The sequence below is a fragment of the Tinamus guttatus genome, unplaced genomic scaffold (genome assembly GCF_059628265.1).
Source record: "Tinamus guttatus ecotype Peru unplaced genomic scaffold, ASM5962826v1 Tinamus_guttatus_pri_ptg000456l, whole genome shotgun sequence".
In the NCBI taxonomy this organism is placed as follows: Eukaryota; Metazoa; Chordata; class Aves; order Tinamiformes; family Tinamidae; genus Tinamus; species Tinamus guttatus.
In genome coordinates, this window is record NW_028288990.1 from 1,188,525 (window position 1) to 1,206,827 (window position 18,303).

Consider the following 18,303-nt stretch of genomic DNA (forward strand, 5'->3'; position numbering starts at 1 on the left):
TCTGCCTCATTTTATAAAAGTGAAAGGTGTTATTGCTTTTATCTTGTCACCACAGTTTTCAGTGTGATATAAAGTGCAAAAAACAGAAGCATCAAGTTTGATGCCCTGATGGAATCCAAACACAGAACTGTGGCTTTACACAGAGAACAGTCAACTTCATGGCAGCCTCTGAGCCTAATTGGTATGCTCTCCTCTGTTCCTGGGGAAATTAACCTCATTCATCACAGCGTGCTGCTGCTCCTCCCTACAGCCCCTGATGCTTTCCTTGCGCCTTGCCCTACTTCTGGATCTCAGAGCGGAGCTGCCACGGCTTAGCGGCACAGCGGGATCACAAGCAAGCGTGTGAACCAAGGGAATATAGGAAAAGTTTTTGGCAGACCTTTTTCTTTTTTTTTTTCCCCTAAACTTTTCAAGTGCAGAACAAATGCAAAAGAGTCTTCCCTGCCAGTGCACTTTCCCTGCCAGAAACCGGCCTGTTAAGATGCAATTTAAAGCACAAAGCCTCCATGCTATGACGCAGAATACCCACAAGTTATTAGGCATTAAGCTACTTAATGCACTCACCTTTTTTCCCCATCTCTTTTTTCCAGATAATTAAATTCTCCCATACATTATACAGAGATAGTGACAAAGCCTGAAAGCTACTAAATATATCACTGAATTCATGAGATGCAAATAGCCTCAAAAAACAGTAAACAGCAGTCGCCTACTTGAAGCCTGAGGCTCACTGGGGGCACAACACTCTATTCGCATTGCAGCAACAGCCTCTCCCAGGATATTCTCCCTGGGAAGATGCTTAATCATGGGAAGGAGAAAGTGCTAACGCCCGCTTTTCCAGACTCTGCCAACTTTTTGCCTTCTCATCTCCTCCCTGATGTCTCTTCAAACTGGTTGTCGTTTCTGTGTCTCATGGATCCGCTTACCACTGTATTAGATTATCTCTAGTTTCCTAAATCTTCTATTTCTACACTGAAACTAACCTAGGCACCAAAGGAGGAAAAAAATGATATTTAAACACTAATGAAAATCACATCCCAGGGCAACTTACAGTTCAAAATTTTCATCAGAAATATATGCATTTCTCCCATTGGAATAATTTCATCTGTGCAGTGAATGCCATGTAGGAGACCGTACTCAAAGAGGAGAAAACACTTGCAAAAGACACAAAAGCCAACTAACCTGTCCAATAGGTTCTTTTGTTGGGGTCTTTCCTCTTCTAGCAGTGCTTGTGGCCAAGGTGGTGGTTGTTTCTATGACTGACGTCGACATTTCAGACTGCATTGCTGTGGCTGTGGACTCAGTTGTCATAGAAGAAGGCACTTCACCAACAAGTCTCACATTTCCTTCTATCACGATGTTGGCATCATTTTCAGCTGCCATATTCAAAACTTTCAAGCCATTGTAGTAAAGGCCAGAGAGCTGGCCTTGGAATGGATGGCCACGTTCCTTGCCTCCAATTTTTATGGTTGCTTGGCTATTGAAGATTGTGAGCTGACGCCCTGCAAAGATAATATTATATACATGCAAAAATGTTGACTGTGAACTCTATACTCTATGGGGATGATAACAAATTTTTATGGGGTGAGTAATGAGAGCAATAAACTACAAGAAAAGAATTTAACTCATAATTCATTGCTTTTTAATGAGGTGTCCATGAAATGCATAAATTTTGGGAGTATTTGCATTTTCTTAATTTGCCACATTTTGGGATATTTTGCTAAAATGCCAATCAAATACGTTTGCAAATGCGTTTATCACTTTTTATCCTTTTTATCTGAATGCAGTGTAAAGCTTTTTGGTGTGTGTCAAGAATATCAGTTTGCAATTCCTTAAGATTACTTTTTCTTCAAGACTGTCAACATTTCAAAGATTTTTCCATGCTATACATAGGGACTTTAGTTTAAGTATGTACATGTGAGTTTGTGTATGCACACACATATAAAAATATGTATATACACACACAGTGCTTGTATATGCATAAACATGTCACTATACAACGTGAATTTTCAAGAATGTATTATGTGGTAATCTGTCATAGCTATAAGTGGATAAAATATTTACATTTCTAATCAAATGTTTCCTTTTTGTTTTTGAATGTTTATTTTCCTTCGTCATACACACTGAAAAGAAACACATGGTTCACACTGAGTATCTCAGAGGCAGAGAATTCAAAAATAGATGTCTGATTGGCTTTCAGCAAGACTATCAATTAAAATAAAAGATTTTAGATGCAAAAGCGGCTTCAGAAATGATACACATACCGATGGAGAAATCATGGCACATTTCCATTAAACAGAGAAAACCTCAGCGACAGTACCACTCTTATTAAATAGAACAGTCACTTTGGCAGATTGGTTTCTGCTCATAAAAAGCATGCACACAACTTTAAGTTCTGGTTTAATTAGTGTTTGTTCCAAAATCCCCTTAGAAGGTTGCAAACGTTAAAGGGACTTCATTTTGATTGGCAATTCATATTGCCCACTATTTAAGATACCTACAGTTTAAACAAATTTTTGTTTCAGGACCATAATGAAGATATCGTAGCTACATATATTTTTAGTTAATAATTTAGATGCTGCAACATGTAATATAATCTATGAATGATTTATAATTTTTGGTTAATGTTTGCTATGAGTACGTTCATAGGTTGAGTTAGTGGATTATATTTAACAGTCCCTTTAACCTTAAGTTAACAGGGTAAGATTATTAAACAGCTGGTACTTCTAGAAATGTATAGAAATTATTATACAGGTATGCAAATATTACTCTATATTTTACTTTTTTAAATTTGCTTTTAATTTAGTTTTACTGAAATTTATTTTTTATGTTTATTAGTGTTACAATGAAGCACTACTTGGTTATGTTCAAATTATTTTTTTATTTGAAGTTTTAATCAATGTTTTTTACCTTTGTCGAGTAGCCATTCATCAACTACTCGACCAAGTCGATATGGAATTCGCTGTCTAGCAATCGCCAGGCGCTCGTTATCATTGTTTCCTTTAAAGTTTAAAGAGACATTTCATTGGTTAAAATCTGTAAGGTCAAAGGTTAAAAGTTAATACTTAAAGCTTGAGCTATACAGTTGCCACATGATTTTTTGAGATTTGGAATTTTAAAAAGTGCTACCTAGAACATTTCATGGTTCCGACTTTTCATTCATTCATTTATTTTATTTTAGCAAACAAAATTATTCCTATGTTAATTGAAAATTAGAAATCTGCATTTGAGCTAGGTTATTAAACTTATGTTATAGACAGACCCAAAAACAAATTTAAACATCATAGAATGGCTTTACCAAAAATGATCATTGACCTCAGGGCTTTGTCTGTTTTGAAGTTTCTTATTAACTAGTTAAACATGTTCAGGTGAAACAGGTTTAATTTTTCAAAAGACACCCAACCTCTCGCTCCAGGTTAGTCATTTAAAGAAGAACACAAGCCTTAATCATCACTTACTTTCGCTGTCTAGAAATAGACCTTCCATAACTTTTTTCCTAGTCAGAAAAAATACATTCTTATTCACTTGATTTAAATAAATTCCAAAGATTCAAATATATCTTACAGAACAGATCAGGGTATCCACCATTTGTACACTCTAACAGGACACATCAACAACATCTTCTACTGAAGGAACACCAAGGCTTTGACAAAAGTGACGTACGGAAAGGCAACAGGGTTCTGAAATATGGCAGGGTTTTGAAATTTAGGATGAGGCCATTAATACTGGGCTTTCATAAATTAGGGGCTACCTAGAACTCGGCAAAGTAAAACAGAAACTTGGCGTACTTGCAAACTGTATCTGTTCTTAGTCTGTGCAGAGAACTGTGATTGCTTACAGTAAAACAACGAGAGGCAGAATAGGCCAGTATAGTCGGACAAACATCAGACAATGGACTAATTAGAAAATTGCTTTATATATCTATTTCCAATTATAGATATTTTTGTCTTTTATGAGCCTTTCAGAAAACCCTTCATGCATTACTGTCTTCTGTTTAAAACATTTCTCAGGAGTACAGCAAACCTAAGTATTTCCTTAAATATGCAGGGTTTTGGTAATCATATTATTTCAGGCCAACAACACCTTTTCCTTTCATTGTATTGGTTCATATTAAGAACCTGAGAAATAAGATCCACATGAGTAAAAAGCACTCATTCCTAATTCGTGTCCCACTCCACAATCAACGTCACTACTCAAATTCTCTTTGACTTCAATCAGCAAGCATCCTATAGCTGCAGTGGAAATGCTAAATCCCATACAGCAAGTTCATGCAGTGCTCAAAAATATGTTTATTTAAGCTAACAGCATCCTACTGCCATTTATCAAAACAAAGTACTACCCAAATTCAGGAACTCAATCCTGGGCCATTATTACTGATATCAGCAACATGTCATACCAGGGGGAGCAGGAAAGGACCTGTACTGAATCCCCCAGACACAGCAGGAGCAACAGCTTCTGTTCCAAAAACAAAGCAAAACACAGTGTTGATTTTATGCAGATACTTTTTCTCAGTGGACAGTTACTTACCCCATTTCACATCTCCTTCATTTCATTTAACATGGCTATAGTTCACTATGACACAAGTTGACGTATTTCTTTTGAGAAATGCCCTTTTCCCATCCACTTCCCAATATGGCATGTGAATTTCTATGTGCATTAAAGAGTATGCGTGTATGTCTATAAAATATATGTATATATTTTCGTATTTATATTTTTGCTCTACTCTCAACTTTCAAAAGCATAAAACAATATTTTAGGGAAACTTTTCTTGTTCTTCCTTTCCAAAGAGTAAATATTTAGAATAAGAGGCTTCAGAACATTGCTTTTGTGATGTGAGAATACAGAATGCCTTTTTTTTTTTTTTTTCCTTTTCCCTTTCTCTCTCCACGTTTTCATTCTTAAAATCAAAATTCTTCATCCTGGACCTCAAACTGGTTCCTTCACATATGACAAACTCCTTGTGACTAAGGAGAAGCACATGAAAAAACCGTTAGAGATGTCATGTCTCTTACACACACAGACGCACACACACACAGGTTAACAACTGACATTCTTGGACAGACGGTTATTTTTATTACTCAGCTTTTAGCTTTTACTGAGACTTGATCAGTTGATTCAGTAAATAAGTGAGAGATTGTCCCATTTCCAAATGGTTTACTTAAGACAAATGAATCCTGAGATTTTATTCTTAGTGTTTCTTTTTTTTTTTCCTCTATACATAAGAAAAAAAGGAGGGGGGCATGTCCAACGTCATTTATTAAAAAGCCTAAATTGTTCAAAAGAGGTTTTTGAGTATAAATAATTCATTAAAACAATGGAAAGAAAAAATCTCATAAAGTCGATCATCAGATTCACTGACCGTTTACTGCAAGATATTTTGCACAAATAAACGGTCCCTGGAGCACGCAAGAATAACCAAATTATGGACTGATGATCTTAATTATTCTAAGTTGTGTCAGAATGAAACAGGATTTGCAACTTAATACACTAGGAAAGCATTAAATGCTCTGGGGTTGAACCCATCCACTGGGTGTAAGTTAGGAACAGTTGCTAGAAGGATGCCCTGTGGTCACCAAGTCTAGCTCTCTAATACTATGGCTTGCCTGTACTTTAATTCTCCTGCTAATGCTGAATTCATCTTGGACCAGGTTTATTCTACTTGGTAGCTGCTCAAGAACATCTCTGTGATGGTGACTGTGGAAACTCTGCTGTGAATCACCAGCATAAACTTACTCCTGCCCAGTTTAAACATTTTTTTGAAAACATTTCATTATAAAATGCATATGTTATATATTTTTTGAGAATCCCGCATGCAATTATAATGCAATTCTATCCATAAATTATGTTTTATTCTAAGTGCAGCAGTCTTTTACCACTGGAGCTAAATACAAATGAAAAGCAAGGAAAGAGCCCTTTGATTTGTAAAGGTTTCACACATACACACACACACAAAAAAAAAAAATCCAGATTTTGTTAGCCTATCCCTCATTGCGGAAAAAATGCATAGTCAAATGCATCTCAATTTAACACTATTCTATTAGCTTAAATTCCTTTACTATAAAATATAAATGGAAGGGCTGGAAGGAAATGGTGTGGAACTTATCCAACTTCAGTTTGGAGGAGAACACATAAGTTTAGAAATAAATAAAGCTAGCAGATACACAGGTGACCCAAGTACATTAAAAAAACAATATAACAGAATTAACAAGCAGCATTCCAAATAATGGAAACAACATAAAAGCTACAAAAATCCTATTACTACATTGCAAAAAGCACACATCATCTCAAGGACTGCCTCTCCCCAAAGAGCTGTTTTGGGTTGACTACAATAAATAGGGTCACTGAATTCGGTAAAACTATATTCATTTACTTCATCCAGTGATCTCGTATCCACAGATTTTTCCATACGTACTCCTTGCACACTGTTCAAACTTGTTTTTAAAGCTATTTTTACCAATATTGTAACTTCTTGAAAATATTTTTTACTGAAGGTTACTTAGATATTTTCATACTCTAAATAAACCTATGGCTTTTTTACTTTGCTAACCCTTATGAAATGTAAGTACTTTGGTATGCATGCTTTTGAACAGAAATTCAGAAAAAAACAACTAATATCCCTAAACAACTATATGCCTAAACTTTAATTGTAGACAGCTATGTGACTATGCAGCATGACACTTTCTTAGTTATGCAGCTGAAATTTCTTTGATTAAAAAAAGCTAGATAGAAATGAATCACTCAGGATAGGCACTGTGTGATATTGTCTACCTCGACTGAATTCTAGATGGCTTCATTCTTCTACCAAATATATACAGTATTTTGTCACAACACAAATTAATTCTGTATGAGCAGAAGGGGATAACTCCCTTCAAGGGAATAACAATAATTTCAAGAATCACGGTAAGCAGAGAGGAGCAACAAAGGTCAAATCTTTGAGTCAGATCTAAATCTTGTGGTAAAATTGAGAAGAAACAGTCCCCAAAAGCCTTAATCATACCTTTGTATCTATAGGTCAGCTGGCACAGACCAACTATGTGAACTTCACTAATATGTATTTCATCCCACCTGATTTATTATATTGTCAGTGCTGGAGTGTAATTCCATTTTGTTCTCTGAAATAAAGGTGTCAGTTATTGATGTGAAATAGCAGCATCCTTGAAAGAGAATAAGAAGGTTGAAAATTGAGAGTCTGTGAAGAACAACTTAAAGCCTAGAGAATATTTTCTTTGAAACAAACCCTTTAGCGGAATACAAATTCACATTGTTAATCCTAGTGATCTGTTAGGGAAATAAATAACACAAAATGATGAAACCAAGGTCTACCACCCTTTATAAACACCACCCCTCTCCAATTTTGCATATCATGATCCTGGCACTGCTGTTTCTGAATCATGAACCTCCTGACCAGGACGAATCTTCTCAGATGAAGGCAGAAAACTGTATCGTTCCTCTAGATGCAGTCAGGGAGGAATCTGACTGAAAGCAAAGGAGCAACATGGGAAGAGATGATGAAGGCTCTGCTGCAGAGGACCAAACAGCCCTTCTATTCCCAGTTCACAGGGACTAAACTAGGAAACAAAAGCACAACCTAACTGGCGTTGGGTAACGGCCCATAATAAAGCTCTTTCCAATCATATATTAATTACTATATATGCACACATGTATTTATGTTAGGATATACTGAAAACATAAAACTTTGGTTTAAAATTTGTGTAACACATGATTTTGCACATGCTGCTTGCCTCTCCCCAGCAGAAGAGGGAGTGATACTGTAAATGCTACTTACTGCAATTGCAAATGTCTATCCAGATTGCCCATGTAACACTGGCATTCGCACTGGCTCCATTTCTTGGCTATACATCGATGCTTTCAGCGTTGTCACAGTCCCAGTTTCAATTGAATGTTAAACATATGATACACTCAGGCTGTAATGAGCTTTCGGTAGCTGGTATATAGACATTCTCTAAAGCTATAATAAGATTCAAATTTAATTACTGTCTTTGACTGTCATCTAAGTATCTCAGTGGCTATGTCTACACTGCCGTATTTGACCAAGGGTTCCTACAGAGGTCATCTGGGCTTGAGCTCCCTGCTTGCATGTACACCAAGAGTGTGTCTCCAGACTTCCCCTCCACGCTGTACCACAAATGGGGTGTCTTAAGATAAACATTACTTCACATTCCACTGCTGACCTTAAAAAGTCTTACTCCTACGAAACATAGCTCCTAAAAAACCCGCAGCACATTTCATCCTGTAATCCTGTCCGCTACCTTCACAGACATCCCTGCTATTATTCACAAGCATCTGGAACTTAGCAGCCATCTACTGATCGCTCACCTTCATACCTGCAAAGCAACATCACCTTTTCCATCAAAACACCCCAGATTGAGGATAAACTGAACCAAGACTGGATCTGATGGGGCAGAGGACTAGTGATCCAGGTGAGTCCAGAAAATCACTGTGCTTGTGGGATACTGGTACTTCCCTGACTTGTATTTCTGATGAGTGCTCCCAGAGTCAGTTATCCACTATTTGATCCAAGAATGCAAAAATTCCAAATGGATCAGAGAAGGCTGTGTGATACCTTCTGTCCCTATTTTAACAGTAAGTGTTATAATCTGGAGGAGGAAAAACTACAATAGATAGGCTAAAGCAGGAAGAGCAAGTCATTGTAGCAGGGGCACCATTTTCCACTGTTATCTTTGTATCCGCATGTTCCCACATGTTATAGCTACCTGTTGGCAACAGAAGAGTTGCTCAGATAAAGAAGGAGTGGAGACAGGACTGGATGGGGTATATATCAACTGAAATCCTGCATGTACAACAAATGGCTTAATGCAAGGGACCAGCACGGTTCCAGGTTCTGATGGGACAGTTATCAAATTTGGTTTCTTTGGTAATCTCGCTTCTGGTGTTGAAAAGTTGAAGCCAAGTTGAAAAAAAGAACCAAAGAAACCAGAATATAGAAACAAACACATTGTCTCTGACAAAAGATAGCCAGAACACAAGTGCTCTTGACATGCTGGCCAAGGCATTTAAGGCCATGAAGGTGTTGGGCACAGGACTAGAGCATGGGCCGTATCAACTGCCTTGTATTAGTTCATTCTGGCAGACTAAAGCCTCAGGCAGTGGCAGCATGTGTGGGACTGCTCAAATAATCTGGGGGATTTCTCCCTATTGTAATTACACTGCTTTGAAATACTCTTGAGCATGCCCCAAGGCCCCCTGTAATTAGGACAATCAAGGATTTAGCTTCAAGAATCCTATGGAGGACACTCTTACTGGTCTATATAGACATTGGCTGTAGAGGAGTTCAAGAAATGGATCTATTAAGAAGAATTTTTGGTAAGGTGTACACTCAGTAGAGTTAAAGCATGTCAACAACAGCAGAAAAACTCTTAAAGCTCCTAGCTCCCCAAAGAGAGAGTGGTCTCTTTCGGAAGTTCTCAGGACTCTGCTTTGCCTAAGACACTGAAAGCTAAATACCCTTGGGGTGATTTTGGTCTCCTCCTCTGTTGAAAATGTAGACAGACAAAAACTCTTGAATGTGTATGTTTTCCTGTTAAACATATTCTGCTCATAGAATGACTGTCAGCGGTATTCATAGCAAAGTACTCTGCCATTCACGGGTACTTCATAGTACAGCAAGAACTTAGGCTGCCTTGATAAAGAATCCCAATCCCAGATTGACTAAAAGATATATGCATAGCTTGATTCCCAGTCCATCTTCACCAATGCTACAAACTGTACTCAAACTTCTTGTGCTCAGCTGCAAGCTCTGTGCTTTATGCTTGCATATTAAGCATACCAGCATTAAATCATATTCATCATCTATGTACATGATGAAACTGAGACCCTTGCATTAACCTTTCAGGGAGATCTGAACCTTTGCTTCAAATCTACTATCTTCTGCCCCATTTTGTTTTTGATTATTTTTCCCTAGATTAATTAGTAATGAAACGAAGAATGTGGTCTTCCTGATTCTCCCTTTCTCACCATAATGCAATCTCTCTCTTGGTTTGTGCAGTGCTGGGTTGCTTGCACTGAGAGATTGGTGTATTATATCAAAAGCAAGCAAGAAAAGATGAAAAGCAACATGAAGGAGATAAGGAAACACAGGACTTGTCTGATAAATTAAAGGTCATATTCTTTTATCAGGCTTTTTAAGAAGATCCTTTGTATTGCCTGTGCAGCATTGAAGAGCTAATATTGCATGGCTGCTGCTAAAATAGGCAGGAAAATTGATAGAAATCATTAAAGAGCAAGATTAAGGTATAAAAAATGAATTGTTATAAGAACAGTACCATGCCCCACATCATTCTGATAGTGACATTTTGCAGTTCTCTACGGTAAAAGGACTCTGAACTGTTTCTAAATCATCATGTCATAGCATTTAAGGTTACTTTTCCTATAGAAATTTAACCAGAAGCTGGCTGTAATCTAGTTCTTATTCAAAAGGTTCTCAACAACTAATAAATGGAGGTTATTTCAGCTCTACTGTATCTAAAATTACCTAGGTCTAAGATAGCAACTACACAGCATGCACTTTTGACTCTCACTGAAGTAGCAAGCCAGATGATCTTCCGTTCTTGCTAGCTAAGAGGTGTTATATAGAATGTTTCTTGACAGAAATAATACTCACATTATATAAACAAACAGCGGCAAATAGAAAATACTGTCCTCAGCTCTTATTTTAAATTCCTATTAGCCTGCATCCCCACGAGTATCTAGGATTCGAACAGAAGCCATCAGTAAGAAAGGTCTTATTAACTACGTACAAGTTTTCCCAATTAAGTTTAAGCATCCTGCAGGCGCTGAGGACAGAATAGGACACTGCCAAAAGGTCATTGTATTTTATTGAATTCATTGAAAAAAATTAATAGCTTTGGGAAATTCTCCTTTCTTTTTTAATGGGTTAGTTCTGGATCACTGGCAACATTAAAATTATTTGAAACAATTTAAAAAATCTTCTATAGTTAAACTCTGCACTTGGTTATGTAACTTACAAGTTACATACATACGTTACCAGAGGCATAAAATTGTAAGAAATTCAAAGCACTCAGCGTCAAGCTTCACTTACAGAGGGCAGGATAACTTGACTGCAGCTCGAAATATTAAAAAGGTTGATACGAGGTTCTTGCAAAGCATGAAAACACTGGCATTAACCATTACGTTGTCCCAAAATGATGGAGCACATGGGTGCTTTGTCACATACATGACACCTGCCCAGGCCGTGGCAGCTCCTTCTCGGAGGGAAACAAGGAGAGAGGATCATTATTTGGACAAGGCTTTGCCCAGTAGAAGAAACTAAATGCACCCACACAGATAGAAAATGGCATTTAAGAGAGAAAAATCTGTTCAGTGTCAGCAGTGCAGCAAAAAAAGTAGCCCTTGGCCAAAGCAAGTCCCAGACTTTCAGCTCTGTCTAGAAGTGGCATTTCAATTTGTATATTTATGCCTTGCAGACTTTTTACTATAAAAGAATAATCTATTTCAAATGGAAAGGTTTAAACTTGTGCACATGCTTTTTTTTAAAATGCTTTTGGCAAGGCACAGAAACAGAAACTGTAAATAATAGAAACAGATGTTCACTGAGATAAAAGCGGAAAAGTGCTTTAGGACTGCAGAGCTATAATGAGCAGTCCACCATGCAACAGCATCAGGACTGTGGGTGGACCCCCAGCAGCCCCAGCAGAGATTTAGCTTTCTGTCTTAAAAAAAGTGAAATAATCTGATTCTCTAATAAAAAAAAAAACCTAGTGCCTCACTGGACTACTTTGCAATAAAACTCATCTTTATTTTAAATCTGCAAGGTGTTTGCAATTATTTTTCCATTTATTTTTGTCTTTTCTTTCCATTGACAAACTGAGAAGACTAAGAATTATTGTGAACATTTTATTTTGCTGTCTTGAAGAAAGTTAGGCATTGTGTTGCTCAAATAGGAAGAAATTCTGCGTTAAAATCTTTTCTAGTGAATTTCCTACTTTTATGGTTTAGGATGTTCCCAAGGGAGGAAAGCCATGGTTATCATACCACATTTATCACTTTCCTGAGCTCTGTTTCATGACTTCTCCTATCCTCCTTCACTCTGTGTTGATGTGGGAGGAAGTGTCACTGACAAACAAAGCAGGTGGGAGGGAGGATGAGTGTGAGACAGACTGACAGGAACCTCTCCTACACAGTCCACTTCAGTGTGTTCCACTAGCACACAGACCTGACCCACACCAGATTTACCACAATACCCCAAATCCTTAAGCCGTTGTCCAGAACACATTTCCATGTGAGGAGTTTTACAGTTAGCAAGGCTACAATTTAAATGGATAACCTAGAGCTGCCACCTAGCTGACATGTAAGTAGAAATTTATTGGCTTGATTTTCAGTTAATCTGAGTTGAAACATCAAAATGAAAAGAATAATCATTATTGGACAATTTCAGTCTACATGAATTTGCAAGCAAATATGTAATCACTAATCAGCTGTCAATATACTTCATTTTTCATTTTCTTTTACAAAAATCCATTTGCCAATGCAGTTATAAAAAGGTAGACTTTACTTCTACTTTCGAGTAGTTATGAAATGTTAAATAGGCAAAAGAACAACCTTTCAAAGAAAATAGCTCTGCTAGCACAATTTACACATTCACTTTTTTTCCCCTCGGGAAACTAGCTGACCTTTTCAAAAACAGACTGACACTCAGTATGCTAAAGAAATGAGATAAAGGTATTGTCAGGTTCCCAACTTTATGAATTCTAGTAGCTTCAAATGATATGAGGCACTACTAAGTTAGTGAAATACAATGCAATATGCTATTTAACTTATTTTTATATGGTTGGCATGATAAACCATTAAATAAATACTAATTCTAAACAGATAATACATTAGCAGCTACAATGTGCAAACAACCTTCTAATAAAATATTATAGCATTGCTGTTTAATAAATATCATTTAAGAAAAAGATCAGAACTCTAAGATGGAAGCACATGGTCCATGATCACCATTATACATTAAAGTAGTGAAATCAATAGTTTAAATGGGACAAGACAACTTGATCTACAACTGTTACTCTTATTAATACATGCATACGTTTGCCACTATTTCCAAGGTGGAATATTACAGCCTAAAAGAAAACCTATCAAGGCTACATCTAAAGCATATGCAATTAAGATTAAAATATGTCTGATTACCAGAATAGATTGCTACTACCAAAAAAAGCATAAGGCAAAACCACCATTTTGACAATGGTCATAGTATATGTCTTGACAGAACTCTCTTAGTCACCATGGCCACAGGGCAGTGGCAGATAAGGAAAGTGTAAGGATAACATTCCATTTTTGACAAACTTCTGCAACATGGTTCATCTCTCTTGCTCAGCTAAAAAAGCTGTATGCAAGCCTACTCTGTAGAATATTCTTTAATGAAAGTCAGCTGGTCAAAACATATGTGCAACAGACTGTAAGATATCAGATAAAATGGTTGAGCAAGCAACTAATTAATAAGCATTTTCCTAGCTACAAAGCTTAAAAAGATAAGATGGGGGATAATATTTTCCAGTATTCACTTTCTGCTCTTTTGCAAACATGTTCTTAATTTAATTCAATAGGAATGACATGTTTTAAGTTATTCCATAGGACAGCACTATTTCTTGGCACACAAATTATATCTGGAAGTGTGTTCTTATTTTCTGGCATGACTTGTTTAATTACTGGGAAGTTACACCTATATAATTCGATGCGTAGCTCAGTCCTTACGTATTCTTACATTGATAAAAGACCTAACATAGACATAGGCCTGATCTGATCTGCATATCACAGGATATGAATATTGACCGGCCTGATCCTGTATTTACCCATAAAACTATTGCTTGGTTAATTCATAACCAGTAATGGGCTCTAACAGGTCTTAAGGAAAGGAAATCTTAGAGTAACGAATTCCAAGGCTCACTGCTGAAATCACGTGCTCTACTTCTTGAATTTTTCTGGCTTGAGCTTCCAGAACTTCGTTCTGACTATAACTTTCTAGAAACCGCTGAAGAAATCAAGTAATCTCTTTTTCTTTTTGGCACTGTAAATCAATTGAGATGGAACCTCTCCTGGGCCCCTTTTACATATGCAGTTCTTCTCCATAGAAGCACGGACACCAAACCTCAACATCTGTATTCCAAAGTTGGTTTCAAAATTCTGCAAAAGGGGGCAAAATCCTCACAAATTTTAGCCTTTTGTGCACACAAAAAATGTTTCCGTAATCCCTTCTGTCACAGCATCTAACGATGCTTCATGCAGAGCAGCATGGAAGATGGGACCACGAGCGACTGTTCAGACTCCTGCATTTTCATGTCAGAGTCCCTAGTTTTCCTGCCAAAACCATCTCGCTTGCTCTTAGACCCACACCTTGGCACTACTGTAGTCAACCTTTCCTTACACATTAGCTTCTTAAATGACTGTATTCACGCAGCATCATTGCCCTGACCTTGCTGTCATTTACCAGTTTGCATGAGCCACACATTAACAACAATGACGTCATGCAGACTTCCAGGGCACTGATACCAAGGAGGATCATTGATAACTATTTGTTGTATGCAATATTGGGTGCTTTACATTAAGCGGTTTGGTGAAAATAACAACTATATTCACTGCTGACTAATTCTATAAAAAAAAAAAGTCAGCTTGAAGATGGACAATGTGAATTGTGGTTGTGATCTACAGGCTCCACAAAGTCATCACAACACGCGACATGGCAATGCTGAAGAATTAGGAGGTTGGCTGAAGGAGCAAGCACCACAGAACTCCAGAGAGCAGTCACACACGCAGAGGTGGTACTTTGACTCATGAAGAATTTATGCAACACAGGATACCTATGATCACCAGAGCACCCAGGCAATTAAGAGGAGAGGGGAATGACATCCTGCAAATTCTTTGCCCAAATTCTTCCTATGTACACTATCTTATGACATTTTTTGGGAATCGATGGTATAACCATAGCAATAGCTTCAGTCTGATTCTGTATTTTAAACAAGATCACAGATGACTTCAAAGGGAATTTGCATGAGAATGAAATGCAGGACTGGGACCCTGAAGTAAAGTACTCATGAATCCTCTGACTGAAAATTGCTATGAGGCTTTGTTATATCCTGTGCTCTGGAATGGAGGTATATTTTCTAGGTTTATTCCCACAGCCAGCTACAGTTAAGACAAACTTTTAGTACAGTTTGTTCTTTTGAAAAGGACATATTTATTTTTCTTTCTCTTATGCAGCTATAATTTTAAAATGTTAAACCAGCAGTCTATTAATGTCCATCAACTCCATAAACCATGAAAATCAAATTTGTCTTTATGTATACTTAACCCTGACAGTATTGTGCAGCATTCAGCTGTTTAACATCCACTGAACTTGTTGCTGCAGCAGAAAAGCCATTTAACTCAGAAAAGGTCTGCTGAGGAAAACAAAACGATTGCATCTCAATCGTACCAATTTACAAGCAAATAATCTCAGTGTTTTTAACTCAGTTACTCCTGCTTTTGAAGGGTTGAAATCAGGACGTGGTTCATAGTGTATTGCACCTCTGATAGTGATGGATGTTCAGTTTCTGATTGAGACTTACTTGAAAAGGCGCATATTATAGAATCTAACTCTTGTGAAGCTCCTAAGAATACTCAGGCATATAAATCATATGAGCCATTCACTCTTGCTGACAAGCACGGAAGCGTGCACAAAAGACCCTCTGGTTTAGTGCAGCCTGCTACACCTTGCAAGGGTCAAGGAAACTCATTCCTGGAAAACACTGAACTTATTTATAAATGCAAGCTATAACACAACAATGGTGTAGAGTTGAATACAGCAGAGATGACATTAATCAGAAATCTGAAATATTAAATAAAAAGTTATTTTCAAAGTGTGGATATTGCAGGCTCAATTTTTTTTTTTTTTTAAACAAGCAGGCTTAAGACTGCAAGAAGGTAACCACATGACAGGATGGAGAGATGGATGTACATAATTGCTGGAATACTACCTGTTTTTCCTGTGCTTATATGATACAAAGGGAAGAAAGACAGCCTCTTGAAAACATACCTAGGACAGAGCAAGTTGCCATTTCCCCTGCTGCAGTGTGAATTATAGTGACTACTTCTGAATTAGTTAGTTTAATAGAAGTTCCTATCCTGAAGACATAAAGTACTATTCTACTGCCACACCTCAACCAATAAAATTCACCTGGTGGCACATGTACAAATGTGCCCCAAATAATAATAATAAAAAACCTTGTATTCAGAGAGCACCTAAACTACAATGTCATTGCAGAAAAATTAATTTTGTTTTTCATATGATAGATTATCTGGTTGGAAGGCTCAACACAGCATTGATTTGTTCTGTCGTGAGAAAGGCTCCCATTTCAGATTGACTTCAGGGTTTCCCCAGAAGTTAATGAAAAGTGTCTGCATCACAATGTCACGCTGTACTCTCGTATGATGTATCAGCTAGCAGTAAAGCAGCATTAACATCAGTCAGAGGAAAAGCATATGTTTGTCCATCAAGAAAGGCGCCCACAACAAGGGGCACAGCCCCAAAAAGTTAAGCACTTATGTAAATATTTGTAACACACAAGTAATCTTACTTGTCAGTAGACAACAGGTTGGCTTAGTGATTGAAGCACAGAATGCACATGACAAAACCCTGAGTAATCCTGAATAAGACAGCAGCAAGCCTACTGGAGAACAGGTTGAGTATAAAGAGACAAAGAGGAACGTGACTCTACGTTGACAACACAGTCCTAGCACTGGGAAAGAAAAGAAGAATGACAGAATCGATAACTCAAAATATATTTGTCAGAGGTATCAATATTACACTGCAAAGTAAAATATAGAGTAGCTAAAAGTACTTGATAAAAAAAATTGATCCACAACTTTTTGTTTTTAACTAATGACACTTGTTCAGCCTCTATTTATTCTACTGTGTTGGACAAGATACTGTAGGGGTTAAATAGCTAATGTAGAATAAGCTGAGTCTTAGAGCACAAGGACCCATGATAACTGGCGGAGTCCGGATGCCCTGCTCATGGCAAGGTCTGGACCCTTGATAGGTGGCGGGGTTAGGGTGCCCTGCCCTCAATCAGGATGATAGAAGGGCTGCTTATCCAGATGTTTTAATTCAGCAAAATAGATAACATTAACAAGAATGCAAAACAGGAAAACGGGAGGGGGGAACACTCTTGGGTAAGAATGGTATAAAAGAGGGACGCCCGAAGTGGTCGGGGTCTGTGGTGCGACCCTTGCGTGGGAAAGCCCGGACCTCAGCTAGCTGGTAATACTTATTATCTTTCTTCTATTAATAAAAGACAATATAAATCTATGGTGGTTGTCTCTCTCTCCCTGTCAATTCGGATACCGGACCCAACAATACAACACTGTAAGCTACAAGCAAAACATACGTCTGTAAGAGTCAAACCAAAAAGTGTGCAAAATAATCCCTACGCATTGACAATATTTTATCCTCTGCGATCCGACTTTGAAAGGAACTATTAATAGATAATGTACTTTCTGAAGAGAGGGACAGGACGAACCAGCTGTGACACACATTTGCCGTGTCTCATTCTGAGATCTTTCTTCACTGCTCTCTTCTACTTCCTTCCACCTACTTGAAACCCCACAGTTTGGGGTCTTTTTAAGACACTACATTTCCATGCTTCCCCATGCCTAATTATGGTTAACAGGTACATTCACCATCCTTTGCCATAAGAAAGAAAACAAACAGATACCTCTTTATTCTAGTATTTATGAACAACTCTTTCTGAGTAGCTGCTCATTGACATTTTCTTTCTTCTTCTAAAGCAGATGCATTGTGCCATCTTGCTGTATTTAACTGCAAGGTATTATAGCTTCTGTGATCAAGTAATGACAACCATACCACACATTTTATCAAGATCTGAATTTAATTACAGGATCTATCAAGTCTAAGAAAGGATAAGCCTTTGTATTTCACCAGGATATCCAAGATGAAAAAAAATAGAGGAAAAAGAAAATCTGTCTGCAGACTTAGAGAAGCATTATTATATAGCATTATCTGACAGACAGAAAAACCTGATAAACTGTCAAATTAAGCAGTTGACTTGGGAAACTTTACTGAAACCACTTTATGAAAAGAGACTTACTACAGCGTCTTGTTTGGGTATCACTGTGGCTCCTTATTTAAAGACCACTGAAGAACAGAAAAAATTCATAATGTCTTAAAGGGCGTTGCTTTTTAAAATAACACCATTTGGATGAGGCTTAGATGTGGTTCACACAAACAGAATAGGAAGATAAATCTCCATTTTT

At 37.4% G+C, this 18,303-nt stretch overlaps 1 protein-coding gene across 28 annotated transcripts in view; it reads right to left on the bottom strand.

The window, feature by feature from the left end:
- Positions 1 to 18,303, bottom strand: part of NRXN1 (neurexin 1) — a 601,940-nt gene that overhangs the window by 77,363 nt on the left and 506,274 nt on the right. For 17 of the 28 annotated variants that reach the window (XM_088532137.1, XM_088532139.1, XM_088532130.1 and 14 more), the window contains 2 exons: positions 2,908 to 2,997; positions 1,180 to 1,499 (listed from right to left, as the gene is read on the bottom strand). In XM_088532137.1, the coding sequence (XP_088388263.1) occupies positions 1,180 to 1,499; positions 2,908 to 2,997 (410 nt within the window). The remainder of the gene's footprint in view (positions 1 to 1,179; positions 1,500 to 2,907; positions 2,998 to 18,303) is intronic. The other 11 variants (XM_088532146.1, XM_088532145.1, XM_088532143.1 and 8 more) reach the window with 1 other exon arrangement.